The sequence below is a fragment of the Staurois parvus genome, unplaced genomic scaffold (genome assembly GCF_062004578.1).
Source record: "Staurois parvus isolate SC_StPar_1 unplaced genomic scaffold, SC_StPar_1.0 ptg000089l, whole genome shotgun sequence".
NCBI classification, from domain to species: Eukaryota; Metazoa; Chordata; class Amphibia; order Anura; family Ranidae; genus Staurois; species Staurois parvus.
In genome coordinates, this window is record NW_028317885.1 from 296,833 (window position 1) to 316,488 (window position 19,656).

At 39.9% G+C, this 19,656-nt stretch overlaps 1 protein-coding gene across 1 annotated transcript in view; it reads right to left on the bottom strand.

Annotated features, from left to right (window-relative positions):
• SQOR (sulfide quinone oxidoreductase) overlaps window positions 1–19,656 on the bottom strand; it is a 77,414-nt gene that overhangs the window by 20,725 nt on the left and 37,033 nt on the right. Inside the window, exons 4-5 of the mRNA XM_089670284.1 lie at window positions 10,675–10,728; window positions 2,279–2,473 (exon numbers count right to left, since the gene is read on the bottom strand). Coding sequence (XP_089526410.1) covers window positions 2,279–2,473; window positions 10,675–10,728 — 249 coding nt within the window. The remainder of the gene's footprint in view (window positions 1–2,278; window positions 2,474–10,674; window positions 10,729–19,656) is intronic.

Below are 19,656 nucleotides of genomic sequence, written 5' to 3' on the forward strand. Positions count from 1 at the left end.
CTATAGAGGGTTGAGAGGATGCATGTTTGGTAGAGAGGAAATGGATTATTGAGTGTCCTCTGTGATTAGTAAGTCCTGGTCTAGTTCCTGGAGTCCAGAGGCTTTATAGAAACTTAGGCCTCATGCACAAAGGACGTTTTAAAAAACGCTCCTCTTCCTGGCAACAGCGTTTTGGCAAAAAAACGCCTGATGCTTGTCAAAGTGTCTAACGCGTTTACAAGTGTTTAGGTGCATTTACAAGTGTCAAGCTATTGGGTGTTAATTCATTTAATTGGCCACAATAATAATTTATACTGGCTATTGAAATGAATTAATAATAGATGCACCTAAAAGTGGCTACAAAAATGCCCTGTGTGCATGAGACCTTAGCAGGGATGAAGTCTCCAATCCTGGGTCCAGGTTTTGTCACAAAACATCACACTGATTGTAGAGATGTGTAGTTTGGGAGTGACTGTGGCTCAGGGCTGCACTCTTCCCAGGAGTGGCTAAGGATGATGCATGGGTACACACGTTTGAGTTCTGTCTGAAAGAACCAAGGTCTGACCGCTAGAACAGCACTGCTGCAGAGTAACAGCCAGGAGGCTGAAGTATTTGCTTATGGCAGACAGAGATGAAGAACAACACCTGCGTGGGTCCCCATTTGTGTTTCTGTGAAAGTGGGCAAAACAATTTCTTCATAAACTACCCATATAAAAAGGAACCTTAGAAGAGGAACAAGAGTGAGAAATGGATGTCACCATGGATGGCTGGGACTGCTTTGGCTCCCACTGCTGTCCAAGACAAGGTTCTGAGGAGGGAGCGGGGCCGACACAAAGGCGGCTTGGGAGCGAGAACACAAAAGTGCCCTCAAAGCAAACAGCTTGCTCTCGGGGCACTCAGTGTGTGCGTGTGTGTGTGTGTGTGTGTGTGGGGGGGGGGGTAGGAATGCCTAGTACACAGCAGGTAAGTATACCAAAAAAAGTGAACCTTTAGTAATCACTCTGACTTTTCTGAAGGATGTAGCAAAACTAAGGACTTAAAGCGGTTCTTCACCGAGTCAGCACGTTCAGGTTCCCGGTGCTGGCATCTTAAATGTGGGCAGCTGCCTGTGACTCCTTGCAGCTTCCCAGCCGGCAGCCCACTGCGCATGCATGAGCCGCACCCAGTAAATGGTCCCACAGTCTCCTGGGACTTGTGACGTGTCCCTAGAGGCTGTGGGGAAAGGGGTGGGGCAAACTTCCACTCCAATCAAAATCAGGTACCCACTCCCCCCCCCAAAAAAGACATGGAAAATAAGGCGGGGGGGGGGGGGGGTGAAAGGAAAGCGGAACTTCCCCTTTTGGATGAAGCTCTGCTTTAAATAAGGAACTAAACTTTGGAAGCTGTGCCCAAAATAAGGCAAAGGACTACTAGTCACCAGTATTGCCTGTGGTCTTTCTGCAGCTGATCTTTCCCTCATTACTAACTTACCATGCCTTGTTCTGCACTGTGTCTCTGTGTGGAGGGGGCTATCTGGGTAAATCAAGGCTTTCCTTCCTCATGTCAGAGCCTCCAGTAAGGAGAACAGTGAGCAGCACAGTAGTGACACCACCAAATCTCACTCTAATTTTCTGGAGACAGGCAGTCAGAGCCACAGTGCCTTAGATCTCACACTGCAGATAGCAAGATATTAGGCTATAGGCAGAGGTGTCAAGGCACGCTGTCATACCAGGAAGTGCACAGATTTATCAGACCAAAAGGTATCTTTTTCAAGGTACTGCTTAAGTACAATTAAAACATGTAGATCTGCTGTGTTATAGGGGAATTTTGGAAGTGTTAAGTTCAGTTCCACTTTAAGAAAAATACAAGGAAAAAACGGGTAAAAAATAAATAAATAAAAGCTGGGAACATATTATGTATAGTCATATCTAGTTTGAATGATAAAAAGATAAAAAGTAATTATTAAACTACAATAAATGAGTACAAATACATTAACCAATATGGTAGCAAAAGTGTATATTCCAAAAACTTATATACTATAATGTTGCTAAAAAAAAATAAAAAAATAATAGGTTACATTTACAAAAATATGAACTACCCATGTCATAAAACTACATATATGAAATGAAAAAGATTTAAAAAAACTCAAAGCATTTGCTGGTAATTCTGACAGTACTGAATTTTGGCTTTTAATCATATTATATGAGTGCAATGACTTTTTATTAATAATCACTGGCAACACCTTTCTGGGCCATTTCTTCTTGGTTTGGTGTAGCACAGAAAAAGTAGGCAAAAAAAAGGTATGTGTACAGCAACATACTTTCCTAAGATATGCATCCGACAAATACATGATTTTCTGTGGAGCGCCCGCACATTTCACTGGAGTGTTGGGGAAGGTGAAAATAGCATTTCCCTTTTTAAAGTCCTGCAGAGCCTTCCAGGTCTTCTCCACTGTTTTTACAGAGTAGTTGGAGCCGATTTTGGGGTAGTTAAATGCTTCAGGCAGTCCTTTAACCTATCATGCAAAAACAGGTGAGGTCAACACAATTTCATCCAAATGTGGGCTTTGAAGCTAAAAACATGAAGTAATAATTCAACCTGTACAACAAGCTCAACAATATTACAGCATACCCAAACAGACACTGCATATAACTAAGGGGTGTATTTATTAGAAATTTACACAGCTGTTTGTTCATGGAAACTGCAGCTTTAAATTTGTTCTGTGCATAATTGATTGTTCTCTGGCTATAATCTCTTCAACTCAAATGTGTGAATGTGGAAAATACCACATTATGGCCACTAGATGGTACCAAGGAGCAGAGTTATTTCATATGATAGTCAGAGCCATCTGGTGGCCACAATGCTGTATTTTCCAAATTTACAAAATGGATTTACATGCAGTCTTAATGGACGGACAATGGATGTTTAATGTAGATAGGTAGAGTGACAAATTGGCCATGGAATATAAAAAATGAAAGAACATCATTCAATTTCCAAACTTATCCTAAGAAATGCTTTTATTTTACTGGCATTTGTACAGTATTATTTAACACAGGGTTTCCAAAATCTCTCCTCAAGTCCTACCATCAGCTCAAGTCTTGTGGATGTTCACATAGGTACCAAAAGTGTATTTCTGAGACTCTGGGCACTCAAGAACAGGTTTGAGAAACACCCACTCAAAGTGGTATTAAACCCCAAAGCAAAAAATTATACTGTATATATATTCATATAATCATCATTCAGCATCTGTGACATCCTCAAAAACCTTTTATATACACACACACACACATGCTCCCAGATTTAATCCACCTTCATGAAGGTACTCTTTAAATCTGTGAAATCCTCAAAAAAAGAAAAAACTCAATATAGTGCATTATCCCACACAAATAAACAAAATATCCTATAAATCACCCTGTGGTTACCGACGTGTCACCCCACTTCATGTCCACATCTAAATGGCTGTAATAAACACCATTACCCTCTGTGTGTGTGTGTGATATATATATATATATATTTATATTTATATTAACCAATCCTTAAATGTGCTGGCTGCATTCGTTTTTTTTTTCCTTTATTTTACCTGTGTTCTGGCCAGTAACACTTCCGGTCTTAGGAATGCCATAGAATATGCGATTTTCTTTCCTTTCACCATGGTTTGCAGGAAAGAAATGCTCGACTCCCCCATCAACTCTGACTGTGTTGATGGGGGAATCCCTCCCACAGAGCTATTGTGTTCTCCCTGTGGGTAGCCAGCTCTGCTGGGAGGGAAGAATGTCACCAGCACACCAAGGATCACCATTGGTCCAAAAGCAAGGCATTTGCTGTACCTATGTGATAGTTCATTAAAACCTTTGGACCCATATTGGTGATCCTCGGTGTGCTGGTGACATTCTCCCTTGCGGATTCTGTTTGGTTCCAGCCGACATTCGCTGCAGTACCCACTTATACACACAGCCATTTTTTAACGCAGGAATGTGTGCGTTTGGATTGTACACTTGTCTCTGCTGGGAGAACACAATGATTATTGCTAGTGGCTATAGCTGTGAGCAGTAATCACAAGTTAAAAATTCAACAGGCTCATTGTACCAAAGTCAATCGATGGATTGACTTGGGTAAATCAGCCTGCCCATAGATGGATTGAATCTTGGCTGGTCCCTGCTAAACTGGCTGAGACTCGATTTATCTATGGCCATCTTTAAGGGGTCTCCACTATGGATGGAGGAGCAACGGAGACACCTTTGGACAGCAGCATTGTCAATCTAGTGAGACGGGAGTGTTGGATGTACTAGCAGATTTAGATGGACTAATAAATGAAAGCCACATTTCAGCAAACACTTTTTAAGCTGTAAAACAAAAGTTTTTTTACTTTTGGGATAAAAAGGATAAAAGTTTTGGATAAACTAATAAAAGCTGACCATTGTAAGCACCCCCACTGCCAGTGTTAATGCTTTGTCTTAAGCCTCTAACTGCCACTTTTGCTGGACAGCTTGGTCTCTTTAAAAAGAACTTTCTGGCAGGATCCCCAGGTGAAAAATTAAAAGCTGAAAAAAGGAAACTAAGGCAGCTACTACATCTAAGAACAGGTAAACTGTATTATATTACATTCTTGTTTTGGGTTTTAGTTCATAGCAACCCTATAAATCTCCCATAACTGCCCTCTTAAAAGGCAGGAATACTACAAGGAGGAAAACCTGTCATGCATGAACATTTGCAGGAAGTATGATTGGAGAATACTGACACCTAGTGGACCCATATATTAATGTACTTTGGTTTTATTTCCAAGTGGACTGTGCTATGGAGAACTGGCTGTGAATTGATATTTCAGCAACTGTTCAAGTAGCTTTTTTCACTATATAATGCCATGGTGCTGAGGGCAAAACATAAAAGAACCTATCGGTATTGCAATATGGGGTGTTTAACAAGAAAACCATTTGACACAAGTTCTTATGAGAATCTGTTTAAATGGCACCAATCTCCTAGATTGTAAGCTCCAAGGAGCAGGGCCCTCAAATCCCTCTTGTATTGAGCTGTACTGTTACTGTATTGTCTCCCATTATATTGTACAGCACTGCCAAACTGTTGGTGCTATATAAATCCTGTATAATAATAATCTCTTTGACGTTAACGCAAAATTTAAATTAGAATTCTACTACAACCCCTGGCAAAAAGTATGGAATCACCACTCTTGGAAAACGTTCATTCAATTGCTTAATTGTGTAAATAATCACAGACATGCCTCAAAACTATTTTCATTTAACATTCGAACCGTCTGGCTTTAAGAAACACTTAATAAAAGAAAAAAACTGTAGTCAGTTGCAGCTGTTTTTGCAGTTCAAGCAAAGGAAAAAAAATATGGAATCACTCAATTCTGAGGAAAATATTATGGAATCATGAACAAAAACACTACTGTACACCACTAGTACTTTGTTGCACCACCTCTGGCTTTTATAACAGCTTGAATTGTCTGAGGCATGGACAAACAGTATTCTTTAACAATCCAGCTCCAATTTTCTCTTATTGCAGTTGCCAGATCAGGTTGTCAGGCTGGAGCCTTGTCATGGACCATTTTCTTTCATTTCCACCAGAGATTTTAAATTGGATTGGGGTCCAGACTATATGTAGGCCATGCCATTGACATATGACTTTCTTGAGGGAAAGTTTTCACAGCTTTTGCCCTATGGCAAGATGGATTATCATCCTGAAAAATGATGTCATCATCACCAAACATCCTTTCAATTGATGGAATAAGAAAAAATTGTCCAAAATCTCAATATAAACTTTTATATATATATATATATATATATATATATATATATATATATATATACATATACACACACACACACACACACACACACACATATACAAAACATTTATTGAAGATTTAATTACATCTCCCTCATACCTTTACCAGATATGCAACCCATATCATCAATGGTTGTGGAATGTTGCAGGTTTTCTTCAGCCAGTTGTCTTTAAACATTTCATTGGAACGGCTCCAAACAAAAGTTCCAGCATCATCACCTTACGCAATGCAGGTTCATGATTCATCACTGCATATCACTTTCATCCAGTCATCCACAGTCCATGATTGCTTTTCTTTAGCCCATTGTAACCTTATTTTTTTTCTGTTTAGGTGTTATTGATGGTTTTCGTTTGGCTTTTCTGTATGTAAATCCCATTTCCTTTAAGCAATGTCTTATAATTCAGGCACAGACATGGACTCCAGTTTCTGCCCATTTGTTCCTCTTTTCTTTTGTTGTGCATCTTCTATTTTCAAGGCATATTGCTTTAAGTTTTCTATCTTGATGCTTTGATGTCTTCCTTGGTCTCCAATACGTTTCCCTTTTACAACCTTCCCATTTGATTTGTACTTGGTCCAGATTTTAGACACAGCTGACTGGGAACAACCAACAACATTTTGCAACAAAACGATGATTTACCTTTTATAATCTTCTCCTTTGTTTCAACTGACATCTCTGGTGTTGGAGCCATGATTCATGGCAATCAGCTTGGTGCAACAGCTCACCAAGGTGTGCAAGCACTCTTCTTTACCTGCAGACTAATTAGCAGATGTAATCTGATGAAGATGTTTGTTTTAGAACTTCAAAGTACATTGGGATTCCATAATATTTTCCTCAGAATTGAGTGATTCCATATTTTTTTTGCTCTGCTTGATCTGCAAAAACAGTTGCAATTGACTACAGTGGTCTTCCATTTTTTTTTTTTTTTTAAGTGTTCCTTAAAGCCAGAAGGTTGGAATGGTAAACGAAAATTGTTTTTATGCATGTCTGTGATTGTTTTTTTTCCTACACAATTAAACAATTGAATGAATATTTTCCCAAGAGTGGGGATTCCATACTTTTTGCCAGGGGTTGTAGTGTATGGCTCACTTTAGAGGAGTAAAATATCGCTTCAACGGGTATTAAAAAAAAGGTAAAAAAAACAAAAACAAACACAGAAGGGGCCAGTTTATCTGGACACAAGTACACCATGAGGCACAACATTTAAAATTCCTAGCTATCCAAGTAAAGTCTTTTCTACTCCTAATGGTAAAAGGGCACATACGTACAGCGATTGTATTATTGGGAATCAGACTCTAATCAATAATTCACATATACTGCTATTACAACGGTTATGTTCTCTTGTAAAAAAGGGCCATTTTTTTTATACATATTTGTTTTACAAAGCAGATAACTGATAACGTGAAATGCGTCATGTACTGTAGGTGATTTGATATGGAAAGCTTCCAGCTAAAGCCTGAATACAAAGTACTCATTATTCTCTCTAATGATCCACTTGCAGGAAGCTGCATCTAATTTTTTCTCATTAGGGCAATATCATCCAACAAAACAACACAAAAAGTATAAGACCAAAAAACTGCATCTGTTCTAAAGATCTGCTGATCATCCTAATGGCTCCTGAAACCACAGTGACTTTATCCCTTTCCACTGAAAGCACTGTGGTTTTATCCTCTACTACAAAAAGTACACAGTGACTTTATACCTTTGTACTGAGGCTATGGTGATACTGAAAGCACATCGACTTTATCTCCTTTTACCATGGTGATAATTGTACTACTGAAACTGTGCTGACTTAATCTCCTTCTACTAAAATCACGATGACCTTAACCCTTCCACTAAAACCACAGTGACCTTATTCCCTTCTACCAAAATCACGGTGACTATCCCCAATTGATCATATCCCCCCTTAATCTCCTCTTCTCAAGAGAGAATAAATTCAGTTCCTCTAATCTTTCCTCATAGCTGAGCTCCTCCATGCCTCTTATCAGTTTGGTTGCCCTTCTCTGTACTTTCTCCAGTTCCCCAATGTTCTTTTTGTGAATTGGTGCCCAAAACTGAACCGCATATTCCAGATGAGGTCTTACTAATGATTTGTACCGGGGTAATATGATATCTCTCTCTCTGGAGTCTATACCTCTTTTAATAAAAGAGAGGATTTTGCTTGCTTTAGAAACCGCAGCTTGGCATTGCATGCCGTTAAATCCTATTTTTTTTTTTTTTAAAGAAGAAGCCCTAGAGAATAAAATGGTGTCTTTTGCTAATTTTTTTTATGTCACACGGTATTTGCGCAGAGGTTTTTCATTTTTTTTTGTATAAATACACTTTATTGAATCTCAATGCAAAAAAAACACAATACATTACCCATTTTTTTTGTAAAATATAAAAGATGATGTTATGCCAAGTGAGTAGACACCAAACATGTCATGCCTTGAGATTGCACACGCCTGTGCAATGGTGACCAATGTAAATGTTACTTACTATCCATAGGCGACGCTTTAAGCCTTTACAGTTTGCCATTTTAGATCCACAGAGGAGGCCTAATGCTATTTTTACTGCCCATGATCTGACGTTCACAGTGATACCTCACATGTGTGGGACGATCGCTGTTTTCATGTGTGAAGGACCAACATGCACATTTGCCTTTGCGTGCGAGCACGGAGTTTTAATTAGTAACATTTTTCTTTTTTAAAATTTTTACATTGTTGCTTTAATTTCTTTTCTTTTTTACCACTTTTATTGCTGTCATAAGGAATGAAGCATCCTTGTGACAGTGATAGGCATGTAACAGGTACTCTTTATGGGGCATAACTGCTGGATGTCCATTACGTACGGGTAAGTCATTGGACGGCAAGTGGTTAAAGACTGGTCACTGCTGCTCTCTCTCCATGTGCAGGGAGACTGTTCTCGTCTCCACCCTCTGCTGTAGCTTTCTGTTAGCAGCCTGTAGTGGGTGGAGCTGTTGAACTCCTCCTACAGCTCTGCTATCTGCACTGTCTATGCACAGCACAGTGATGTCATAGCTACGTTTACATTTTAATATCTGGGTTTGCAAAGGCATTTGGTACACATCCAGAATAAATTATATTCTTTGTGGTTATTGAGGAGTATAATGTAAAATTTATTTTTCTTCTGCAAAATTCCTCAGATTCTGATAAACCAGGGTTGTGGCTCCCTTACCTCTGCCATATTGCATAACCAGGATGAGGATGCTACCATTTACTTTTACAGCGCACCAGTTTTGCATGTCACCTGTTTATTCAATTAACTGTGAAAGGCATCGTCAGAAAGTTGAGGATCTCTTCTCCTCCTCTTGTAAACTGATCAACACATCCCCCTGTAGTTCTGACAACACATTAGATACATACACTCACCAGCCACTTTATTAGGTACACCTGTTCAATTGTTTGGCAACACAATTTGGTAATCAGCCAATCATGTGGCAGCAACTCAATGCATTTAGGCATCTAGACGTGGTGAAAACGACTTGCTAAAGTTCAAACCGAGAAACAGAATGTGGAAGAAAGGGGATTTAAGTGACTTTGAATGTGACATGGTTGTTGGTGCCAGGCAGGCTGGTCTGAGTATTTAAAAAACTGCTGATCTACTGGGATTTTCACGCACAACCATCTCTAGGGTTTACAGAGAAGGGTCTGAAAAAGAGTAAATATCCAGTGAGTGGCAGTTGTGTGGATGAAAATGCCTGGTTGATGTCAGAGGAGAATGGGCAGACTGGTTCGAGATGACAGAAAGGCAACGGTAACTCAAATAACCACTTGTTGCAACCAAGGTATGCAGAATTCCATCTCTGAATGCACAACATGTCAAACCTTAAAGCAGATGGGCTACAGCAGCAGAAAACCACACCAGGTGCCACTCCTGTCAGCTAAGAACAGGAAATGGAGGCTACAATTTGCACAGGATCACCAAAATTGGACAACAGAAGATTGAAAAAAACGTTGCCTGGTCTGAAAAGTCTTGATTTCAGCTGCGACATTCAGATGGTAGGGTCAGAATTTGGCGTAAACAACATGAAAGCGTGGATCCATCCTGCCTTGTATCAATGGTCAAGGCTGGTGGTGGTGGTGTAATGGTGTGGGGGATATTTTCTTGGCCCACTTTGGGCCCCTTAGTACCAACTGAGCATTGTTTAAACCCCACGTCCTACCTGAGTATTGTTGCTGACCATGACGACCCCTTTAGGACTACAGTGTACCCATTTTTCTGATTGCTCCTTCCAGCAGGATAATGCACCATGTCACAAAGATCAGATCATCTCACACTGATTTCTTGAACATGACAATGAGTTCACTGTACTCCAATGGCTTCCACAGTCACCAGATCTCAACCCAATAGAGCACCTTTGGGATGTGGTTGAACGGGAGATTCGCATCATGGATGTACAGCTGACAAATGTGCAGCAACTGTGTGTTGCCATCATGTCAATATGGACCAAACTCTCTGAGGAATGTTTCCAACACCTTGATGAATCTATGCCATGAAGAATTAAGGCGGTTCTGAAGGCAGAAGGGGGTCCAACCCGGTACTAGCAAGGCGTGCTGGTGAGTGTATATGGTATATACACATTCTGACTGATTATGCCAGCAGCCTTTAGCTTACAGTTTATCTTGCATTGCTGTTCTCATTCATTTTAATGTTTCTCATATTCCATTGACCAATATCATGTTACAATATCCTATACCTAGAAACACCATAATGTGAAAACACAATTAATAATTAGAAGGGTTCTGACTAAATTCATCCTGGTATGTTTTCCTTCAATAACTTAGACACATTTTACTCCCCTCACCCTAGCTACAGAACAATATATGACAGTTATTGAAATTAGCAACACACATTTCCATATGGTGTAATACAAGTCTCTACTTATATAGATTTGTTATGCATGCCGTACCTTTTCAAATTGGAGTTTGATGCCCAGAGCGATGATTAAATATTGGTAACCTATCTGCAAATAAAAAGAGAACAGGATTAGTGATGTAACTAATAATCATGTAACATGATATAAACAGCTCTGATCCTCGATCCCATGTAAACTCTGTTGTAACCTGGAGCTTACAGGGGATTTAAGATGCTCTCCCAATCCCCATGTCACAGCAACAGACTCTGAGTGGCCAATCACAAAGTACCAGAGCTGTGAAAAAATTGTTATAAAATTTCTTACAATCAACAAACATCGTATATTTTCTGAAAGCAGAGGTGCTGGAGAATAAAATAGTGGTCATTGCCATTTTTTATGCTACACATTAGTGCAGCTGTTTATCAAACACAATTTTTTAGGAAAAAATACACTAAAATGAATTTTAGTGCACACAAAAAAAAAAAAAATTTTTTAATTTTGGTAAATTATAAAACAGAGGATGGTCTGACCAGTAAATAAATACCAAACAAGTGAAGATTTCAAATTGTGCCAGTAAAATGGTGACAAACTACAGTACCTAAAATCTTCCATAGGTGGCGCATTAAAAGCCTTTACAGATTATCAGTTTAGACCTAAGGCTCCATGTACACTGCAGCTGATAAACTCACATTTAGGAGCTGTTCAGAGTTTTTTTCAGCAGCCCCTGAACCCTCCCTAATGTTTTCCTATGTGTCCATGTACACATCGTCGTTTACAGTCAGTTACAGGCAGTTGAGTTTACAGTCGTTTTTTTGAACACAACAAACTTGCATTCAGGAGTATATTTTATCAGCGTTTCAACTCCAAACACTTGTAAACGCGGCTAACCACGTTTATAAGCGTTTGGATTTTTTTTTTTAACTCTTCCATTTCCAGATGCTGTGCAGAGCCTTTTTTCATCATGAAAAATGCATACAAAGCATTTTCCGGTACTCAAATGGACCTGGTACACCATACTATGAGGTTTCGCATGAAAGAAAATATGATAGACATTGCTGCAATAATTTCTGCACAGAAATGAGCTGGAACACATCCAAACACCACAAAAAAAACAAAACAAACAAAAAAAAAAACAGCTAATCTCAACAAATACTGCTCTCTCTACTTCTGCTCTATTTCTCTCAAAATGTCTGAAAAAGTTAAATTTTTTACTGTTTTTCAGTGCATTCTGGAAGGTCTCCTGAGGTGATCTTTAAAAAAACGCTTCTAAACGCAAAAGCTGATAAAACGCACATAAACTCGTTATGCAAACGCAGCTAAACAGACATTTTTTAACCTACGTTTTCCAGCAGTCAGTTTCCATCATTCAGAAGTGTTTTCCAAACATCCCGTTTCAACAGAAAATTAAACAATGCACATTTTTTTTTTAACCACTTGCCCTCCAGAGGATTTACCCCCCTTGCTGACCAGGCCATTTTTTGCAATACAGTGCTGCATTATTTTAACTGACAATTGCACTGTCATGCCACGCTGCACCCAAATTAAATTTATGGTGGTTTTTCCCCACAAATGGAGCTCTCTTTTGGTGGTATTTGATCGCATCTGTGGTTTTTATTTTTTGTGCTATAAACAAAAATAGACCAACAATTATGAAAAAAAAACAAAAAACAATATTTTTGATTTTTTGCTATAAAACATGTCCAGTAAAAAAATTTACAAAATCAATTTTTCGTCATAAATTTAGGCCAAAATGTATTCTGCTACATGTATTTGCTAAAAAAAAAAATCCCAATATGTGTAAATTAATTCGTTTACGTGAAAGTTTTAGCATCTACAAATGGCGGTATATATAGAGATTTTTATTTATTTATTTTTTTATACTAGGCGGCGATCAGCGACTTATAGCAGGACACTGGGGGGGAACTGGCTAACTGTCACACATCCCAGTGACACCAATACAGTGCTATGCAGAGCCACACAGAGCAGGATGCTGGAGCTGACAGGGGAAAGATCCGTATTGTTTACATACAGACCTCCCCCCCGTCAGTGATACTTGGCGATCACCGGGTGCCGGCGGGGAATTACCAGCCGGGACCCAGTGATGGACAGCTGAAGCCGCCAATGGTGGCGTGGGTAGGGCACGTGCGTGCCCCCTACCCGGGTATACAAAATCACGTATATACACATGATTTTGTGCAACCTTGCCGCTCTGTAGCAGTAGTTCTGCTAGCAGGATGAGAAGTTTCCCCGCTAGCTGTAAAAAATGGGGGACTGTCATTTTATAACATGTTACACCCTGAATATGGATGTAACATGTTATGAAAGGTGAACTTATCCTTTCATCACAAATGATGGTCCTAGAATTACTGCTCTCACTCTAACGTTTGTGAGAGATTTCAAACATGTGGTGCAATTGCTGCTTATATAGGTGTGCCAGACCTACATGCATGTATGCATTTGCTTGTTTGAGCAAAGGGATGGAGATGCTTTTAATTTTTTTCGTACTTATTTTTATGTAAAAAAAAGTTTATGGTTTTTTTTCCATTTAACTTAATTGTTATTACAAGGGGGCTAACAAGCCTCGGTCAGGTGACAGGTATTCTTTATTGAGAAGTCAGTCAGCACAGATTGCTGTTACAGCCAGGGCTCTTAAACCATCAAACATCTTTGTCACTTCTGGGATCATTTGGCACAGAGAAGATTGGGAGATGAATGTTCCTCTCTTTCCTCTATGGAAAGCCCCATCCTGATCACTTACTGTGGTCCCAGGCTCCCCAGGTGGGCCAGGAGAGGTTGGGAACCAGTGTGGGAGGGATTATGATGAGGGAGTTGCGGACTAAAATTATATGCAAATCTCATCTTTTGTCCCCCATCCCACTCCTATCTCCCTACTGGTCAGTGAGGCCACCTAGCACATTAGACCAGGGGTCTCCAAACTTTCTAAGCAAAGGGCCAGTTTACTGTCCTTCAGGCTTTAGGGGGGGGACAGACTGTGGCCAGTGGGAGAAGAAAGTGATGGCATCAGTAGGGGAACTGGTGCTCCATCATTGGTGTAATAGCACCCCAAGGGCCAGATAAGGGCAAGCAAAGGGCCATATCTGGCTCCTAGGCTGCAGTTTGGAGACCACTGCATTAGACGATCATGAGGGTTTAATAGGTAGGAAGGAACAGAGCTAAAATACATTTTACAGCTTGTATTGAATGTGGTAATAAAATCATTGACTTTGGTTTTACAAGTTTTTGCCTGCTATGGTGTAAATTGCAGCAATAAAATAGACTCCAGCAGCGTCGAGGGCAGATCCTATTTTCTGAGGTTTTGCAGACACTATTTCTGGCGCCAACGGTCATACTAGTTGCTTAGTCATGGATCTTTCAGACAAACTGGTTGAACAACAACTGAACTTCCTCCTCATCAGGTCTTTATGCTGTAAATACTAAATGAAAGCCACAGGATTCACTGTTTGGGAAATTTAACTTAAAGAACTTTAACCAGAAGATAAAAAGCTTGTTATATCACTCAGGGGATCCCAGTGCACATGGCACTTGTTCCCATTAAAATCTGTGCGGTATTGAATGAACATTTTCTTCCCACCAAATATATAAGATTTTCCAACTCTCCCATGCCTTCACTTAACACAAAAAATCAAGAATTCTGTTACAAAATTGATGACCCAATGATACACAGTCCCTGTTAAACTCAAAAAGATATAGGCTCAAACATCAGACCTCTGTTGGAGAGGTTGTGTTTAGAGGGCTGTGGTCTCTAGTTTTGGAATGGGTGGCACACATCTCAAGTCTTTGATGCCCACCCTCCAGACCATTTTCGTTATTTACAGCAGTGTTTCTCAACCTTTTTTCAGTCAAGGCACCCTTTAAACTTATGGACAGTCCTGAGGCACCCTTTAAAATTATGGACAGTCCTGAGGCACCCCATTCTAAAATGTGAAAAACTATTCTAACAGCAACATCCACACATGTAGGACACCCAACATTAGAGGTGATTTATTCTTGCAAAGCAAATACACTTTTGCCCACTGGTACTGACTGGTATTCCAATGTTTCTTTTCTCCCTCAGCTTTTCTCCATCACTGAGCTAATGTGACCACAGCACTGACAGAGAAGGGCAAGGGAGGGTCAAACTATGATTCTGTGCAGGCAGCTGATGTCCTCCTTATCAATTGATGATGTCATTGCTTGTCAGGACGCTGGCGGATAGAAGGCTGTGATGGCGCACAATGAAAACCTGTGGCTTTGTGTAACTACAAGGCAGCCTTGTTCCACCCGGGGGCTTGTATACAAGTTTTAGGCAATTTTTAGACATTTTGCCAAGGCACCCCTGAAGAAACATCAAGGCACCCCAGGGTGCCTGGGTACCTTGGTTGAGAAAGGCTGATTTACACCATAATACATCCCACCCAATAAAGTCTTACAAGAGGAATGTTTCACCACATCTAACTAATACAGCCAAAGGCCCATTAAGGTCTTTTGGAAGAAACCTCAACCATTACTGACTGGACCAAAAAGTTCAATACCATCACTGGGGCTGAGAGTTGGTGCTTCTTCCAGAAGCATAAATATAATACATTTTATGGGATCTAGACACACCACCAAAGTAAAATCCACCTCAAAAGATCTCAGCGGCCACCTAATCACCTATACTTGGTGAATAAAAAACTCAGGTACATAACATCTGGACAACATTATCATACTGAAGTCCTCCCTCTCTTTTTATTGTTCAGTTCTCTTGTTACAGACCTTGAGTTGCTGTGGTTCCATTGTTTTTCCCCCTTTTTCTCTTCTTGTAGTTTAGATCAACCTCAGTAATGGGAAGGTTGCATACTCTTTACTTGTGCATGCCTTCATAATGTCTGAACTATGGGAGCGGTTTCATCACACTTCATACAAATCACTTGGCATGCTCATCTGCACTTGCTCCCCTTTCCTCCTTTCTTTTGTTGTCCTCTCTACCTTCTCCCTACTCTTTCCCTTCCCATCCCTGAATCCTTGTTTATCTTTATATATGGAAAATTGTTCTTCACTATGTATATATTTTGCAAGTCAACTGTACTCTACAACAATGCCTGGTTACTGTTATCACAGTATTGGTGGCTGTACTTTCTATGAAGCAGAAATAAAGATTATATTAAAAAAATGTCCTGTCATTTTTATTTCTGGCAAAGATGGCTGTAGCTCTAGGACTTCTGGTCCCTTTATACTAATAAAAGATTGAGCCCACAACCTCCTGCAGCCACCAACTAGCTCAGAGGAGAGGATTACAGTAGTAGCTGATGGCTTGTGCTGTTAATGATGTCATCTCGAAAGGAGTGCCTTCATTCACAAAAAAACACAAGCCCACAATGACACATGTGCAGCCACTACACTAGTCTCTCTTGGACAAATGGACATCATAGTAGCTGGCTTGTGCTGTGCGCTTGTTTTTGTGACTGACAATGCTCCTTTTCAGTGCGGTCATTCACAACACAGATACTGCCAGCTACGGAAAACTCCTCACAACTACCTAGCAACTGTGGGAGGTTGTAGGCTCAGTCTTTTACCAGTACTAAGAGCGGAGGAGACTTCTGGCAGGGAGGGCTGCAGATATTCATTCTGACAGTGTTCAGTGGAGGTCGAGGCGGAGTGGGCTCTGTGTCTGTACTGCGCTGTCAGTAGTCCGTGTCCTTGATTTTGCCATGGTTGAACAGTGGTGAAGATAGGGGAGAGGCAAGCTATCCGACCACACAGCTCAGAACCACAGAACAGATTTTTACAGGAACAAGTCCTATGCACGCTGGGTCCGCTGGGAGATTTAACAAGCCTTTTTAACTTACAGGCTCTGTTCACACCAATATGTTTTTTAGTACTTTTTGCTGAAAAGCACTACAGTCTATTTAACATGGTTTCCTATGAAACATGTTCATATCTATGATGTTTTGAGCTGCTGCTTTCCATAAAGGGCCAGGGACTTTTTAAAAAGCAAAAAAGCAGTGTTTTTGCTAAAATAGAGTTCAATGAAGAAGCTGCTGAAATGCATGATAATGCACATTTTGCATTTTTATTCTGCCAAGGAACAAAAATTGTTAATAATTGTGCGGTCATGCAATGCTGCACCCCAGTGAAATTTATGTCCTTTTTTTTCCCCCCACAAATAGGAGTTTTCTTTTGGTGGTAATCCACACATGTAGGAAACCCAACATTAGAGGTGAGGTCACCTCTGCAGTTTTTATTATTTGTGCTATAAACAAAGACCAACAATTTAGAAGAAAAAAACAACAATATTTTTGACTTTGCTAGTGTTTGTCTGCTACATGTTTTTGCTAAAAAAAAAAATCTCAATAGTTGTATATGAATTGGTTTAAGTGAAAATATAGCGTCTACAAAATGGCAGTATACATATTGGAATTTTTATTATACTAGTAATGGCTGTGATCAGCGGGTCTGCGGCGGGCATTCTGACACTGGGTGGGAACTAACTGCCACTGACATCCCCAGTGACACTAATAGAGTGATCAGTGCTAATAAAAAGCACTGACGCTGTACTGACACTGGGCAGGAAGGGCTTAACATCTGGGGCAATCAAAGGGTTTACAGTGTGTTGTGTGTGTTTTACTTGGGAGACATGCTACATGTCCATGCTGACAGGAGAGAGATCTGTGTTGTTTACACACAAATCTCTCCCCTCTCAGCCCTGCTGATGATCACTGATTCTCAGCCGGGACCCTGTGAATGACATATCCAGCAGCTAATAGTGGCGTGGGTAGGGTATCTGCTATGGGGCAGCTCTTAAGTGGTTAACAAAAAAAAAAAAAAAAAGCTGAACAAAATCTAAAAACGTGGTAAAAACACATGTAGAAAAAACGCAGAATGAACTGTGAAAAGCAGTACAAAAATGGACAAAAAAGCAAACTGCATAGGTGTGAATGGAGCCATTGTGAGACTTCTTTAACAAGCAAGTATTTCGAATAGAGTTGACACTAAATGTATAGCAAGGTTCTCTTTTGGGCAATCACCTCGTTTTCTCTTTGCCAAGTCTCACCTATTTTGCGATTTCCTCTTTTAACTCCCTGCACTCTTTGCATTCTGCTTTCTTGCTCCATTGTTTCTGTCTGTCTTTTTCGTGTTACCTGCTCTAAATACAGCAAATAGAGGGGCATAGCATAGTAAGTTAAAAAAAATAAATTAGTTTCAGTAAGGGTGGTACTTAAATTTCAACTCTTAATTAGTTTAGTGTAGTCATACTCTGTGTTCATGTGGTGAACTGTGATTGCAGAAGACCAAATGTTATACACGGATAGGGAAATTACTAATATAATTTATTTATTTATTTTGGAATGAAGGGGGTTCTCACCTCCAGTCCAAAAGGAGCTTTACCCTCTGCCTTTGGTGAAATTGAAAAAGGTATGCATGCAGCATCCTTATGTGTCATTTTACCCTTCAACAGAGCAGTTCTGCTTTTATTCAAAATCCTCTATTTTTCCTCATTCACCTCAGTCAAAGGGTAACCCCTATTATTAAATGTCTGTGTCGTCTCAAAGAGATGCTGTTCTCTAGCCATCTGACTCTGAGGGATACAGCAGAACAATGTATGAGGATGAAAACATGAATATAACAACTAGTTGCGGTGAATGGGCTGAACAACCAGCTGTTATTATATTCAAGTTTTCATCCTCATACAGCGTTGTGCTCTATCCCTCGGAGTCAGATGCCTAGAGAACAGCGTCTCTTGGAGAGGACACAGATGTTGGGTGATATGAGTTACTATTTGACTGAGATAAAAAAAAAAAAAGAAGGATTATGTCACAATTTCACCATTTCTCAGACAGGTTATATGGGAGGAAGATTTACTAGTAACCAATCAACTTCTAATTCCTAGATTGTAAGCTCTAACAAGTAGGGCCCTCTGTTTCCTCTTGTACCAAATTGTACTGTAACTTTAATGTCTCCCTTAATTTTGTGAAGCGCTGCGCAAACTGTTGGCGCTATATAAATCCTGTATAATAATACGAATTTCAGCTTTACAAATAATCCTGGTTCACACCAGTGCAGCTTTGAAATTGTGCTACTTCAACGCGATTTCAAAGCCGCAGATCAGTGCGATTTGGATGTTTGATTTAACTGCGGCTTGCAACTTCACTTAACAGAAGTCAATGCACGTTGCAATGAAATCACAGAAAAATAGTACAGGAACCTTTTCAATCCAATGATTTGAACAGTTCTATTACCGCAAATAGGGTGTGACTTGTCATTTTGAACTGTCAAATCGCATGACAAATTGCACTGGTGTGAACCAGGGCTTAAACCTAGAAGCTGATTGGTTACCATGCACTGTTGTACCAGATTCTGGGTGCACTAGTTTTAGTAAATCTCCATAATGTCCAAAAAAACAAAACAAAAAAAAACCCCACTGGAAATTGTATTGCTGTGAACCAGTACTTAAACCTAGAAGCGGATTGGTTACCATGCACAGTTGTACCAGATTCTTGGTGCACCAGTTGTAGTAAATCCCCTCCATAATGTCCCAAAATTAAAAAAAAACCTAGAAATTGTTAGAACATAATTATCCTGAAATTGAAGAATTCCAAGATCCACCCTTGAAGCCTTCTAGAAACGGCAAGTCTGTACAGGGCAGTATAGTCAGAGAGGATTTAGTTCTTCCAAAACGCAGTCTCAGACATTTCTGGGTCCTAAACACAGATATTTTCTAGGTCTGTCCTGTGTGCATTGCTCTGTCATGATAAAGGGTTCGTTTTTCACACACCCTCACACAGGCAGGAGAATAGACAATAAAAGGTTAGTACACGTCAGAGCTCGTTTGTAGTTTATTGGTTAACATGCCCCTGTGGTTTATACTACATTGGGGAAACAACACAGAGAATGAAGGATCACAGCACAAAAGTCCTCACTCAAGATGGATTGGTTGGTTGGAGTTCCCTGTTGCCAAACATTTTGCTGCACATTGATAAGAAAAACAGAAATCTGAGTTGTGATATTGAGTGTCTGATTCCTAAATCCTGAATGGGGTGGAAACAGTGAAGAACA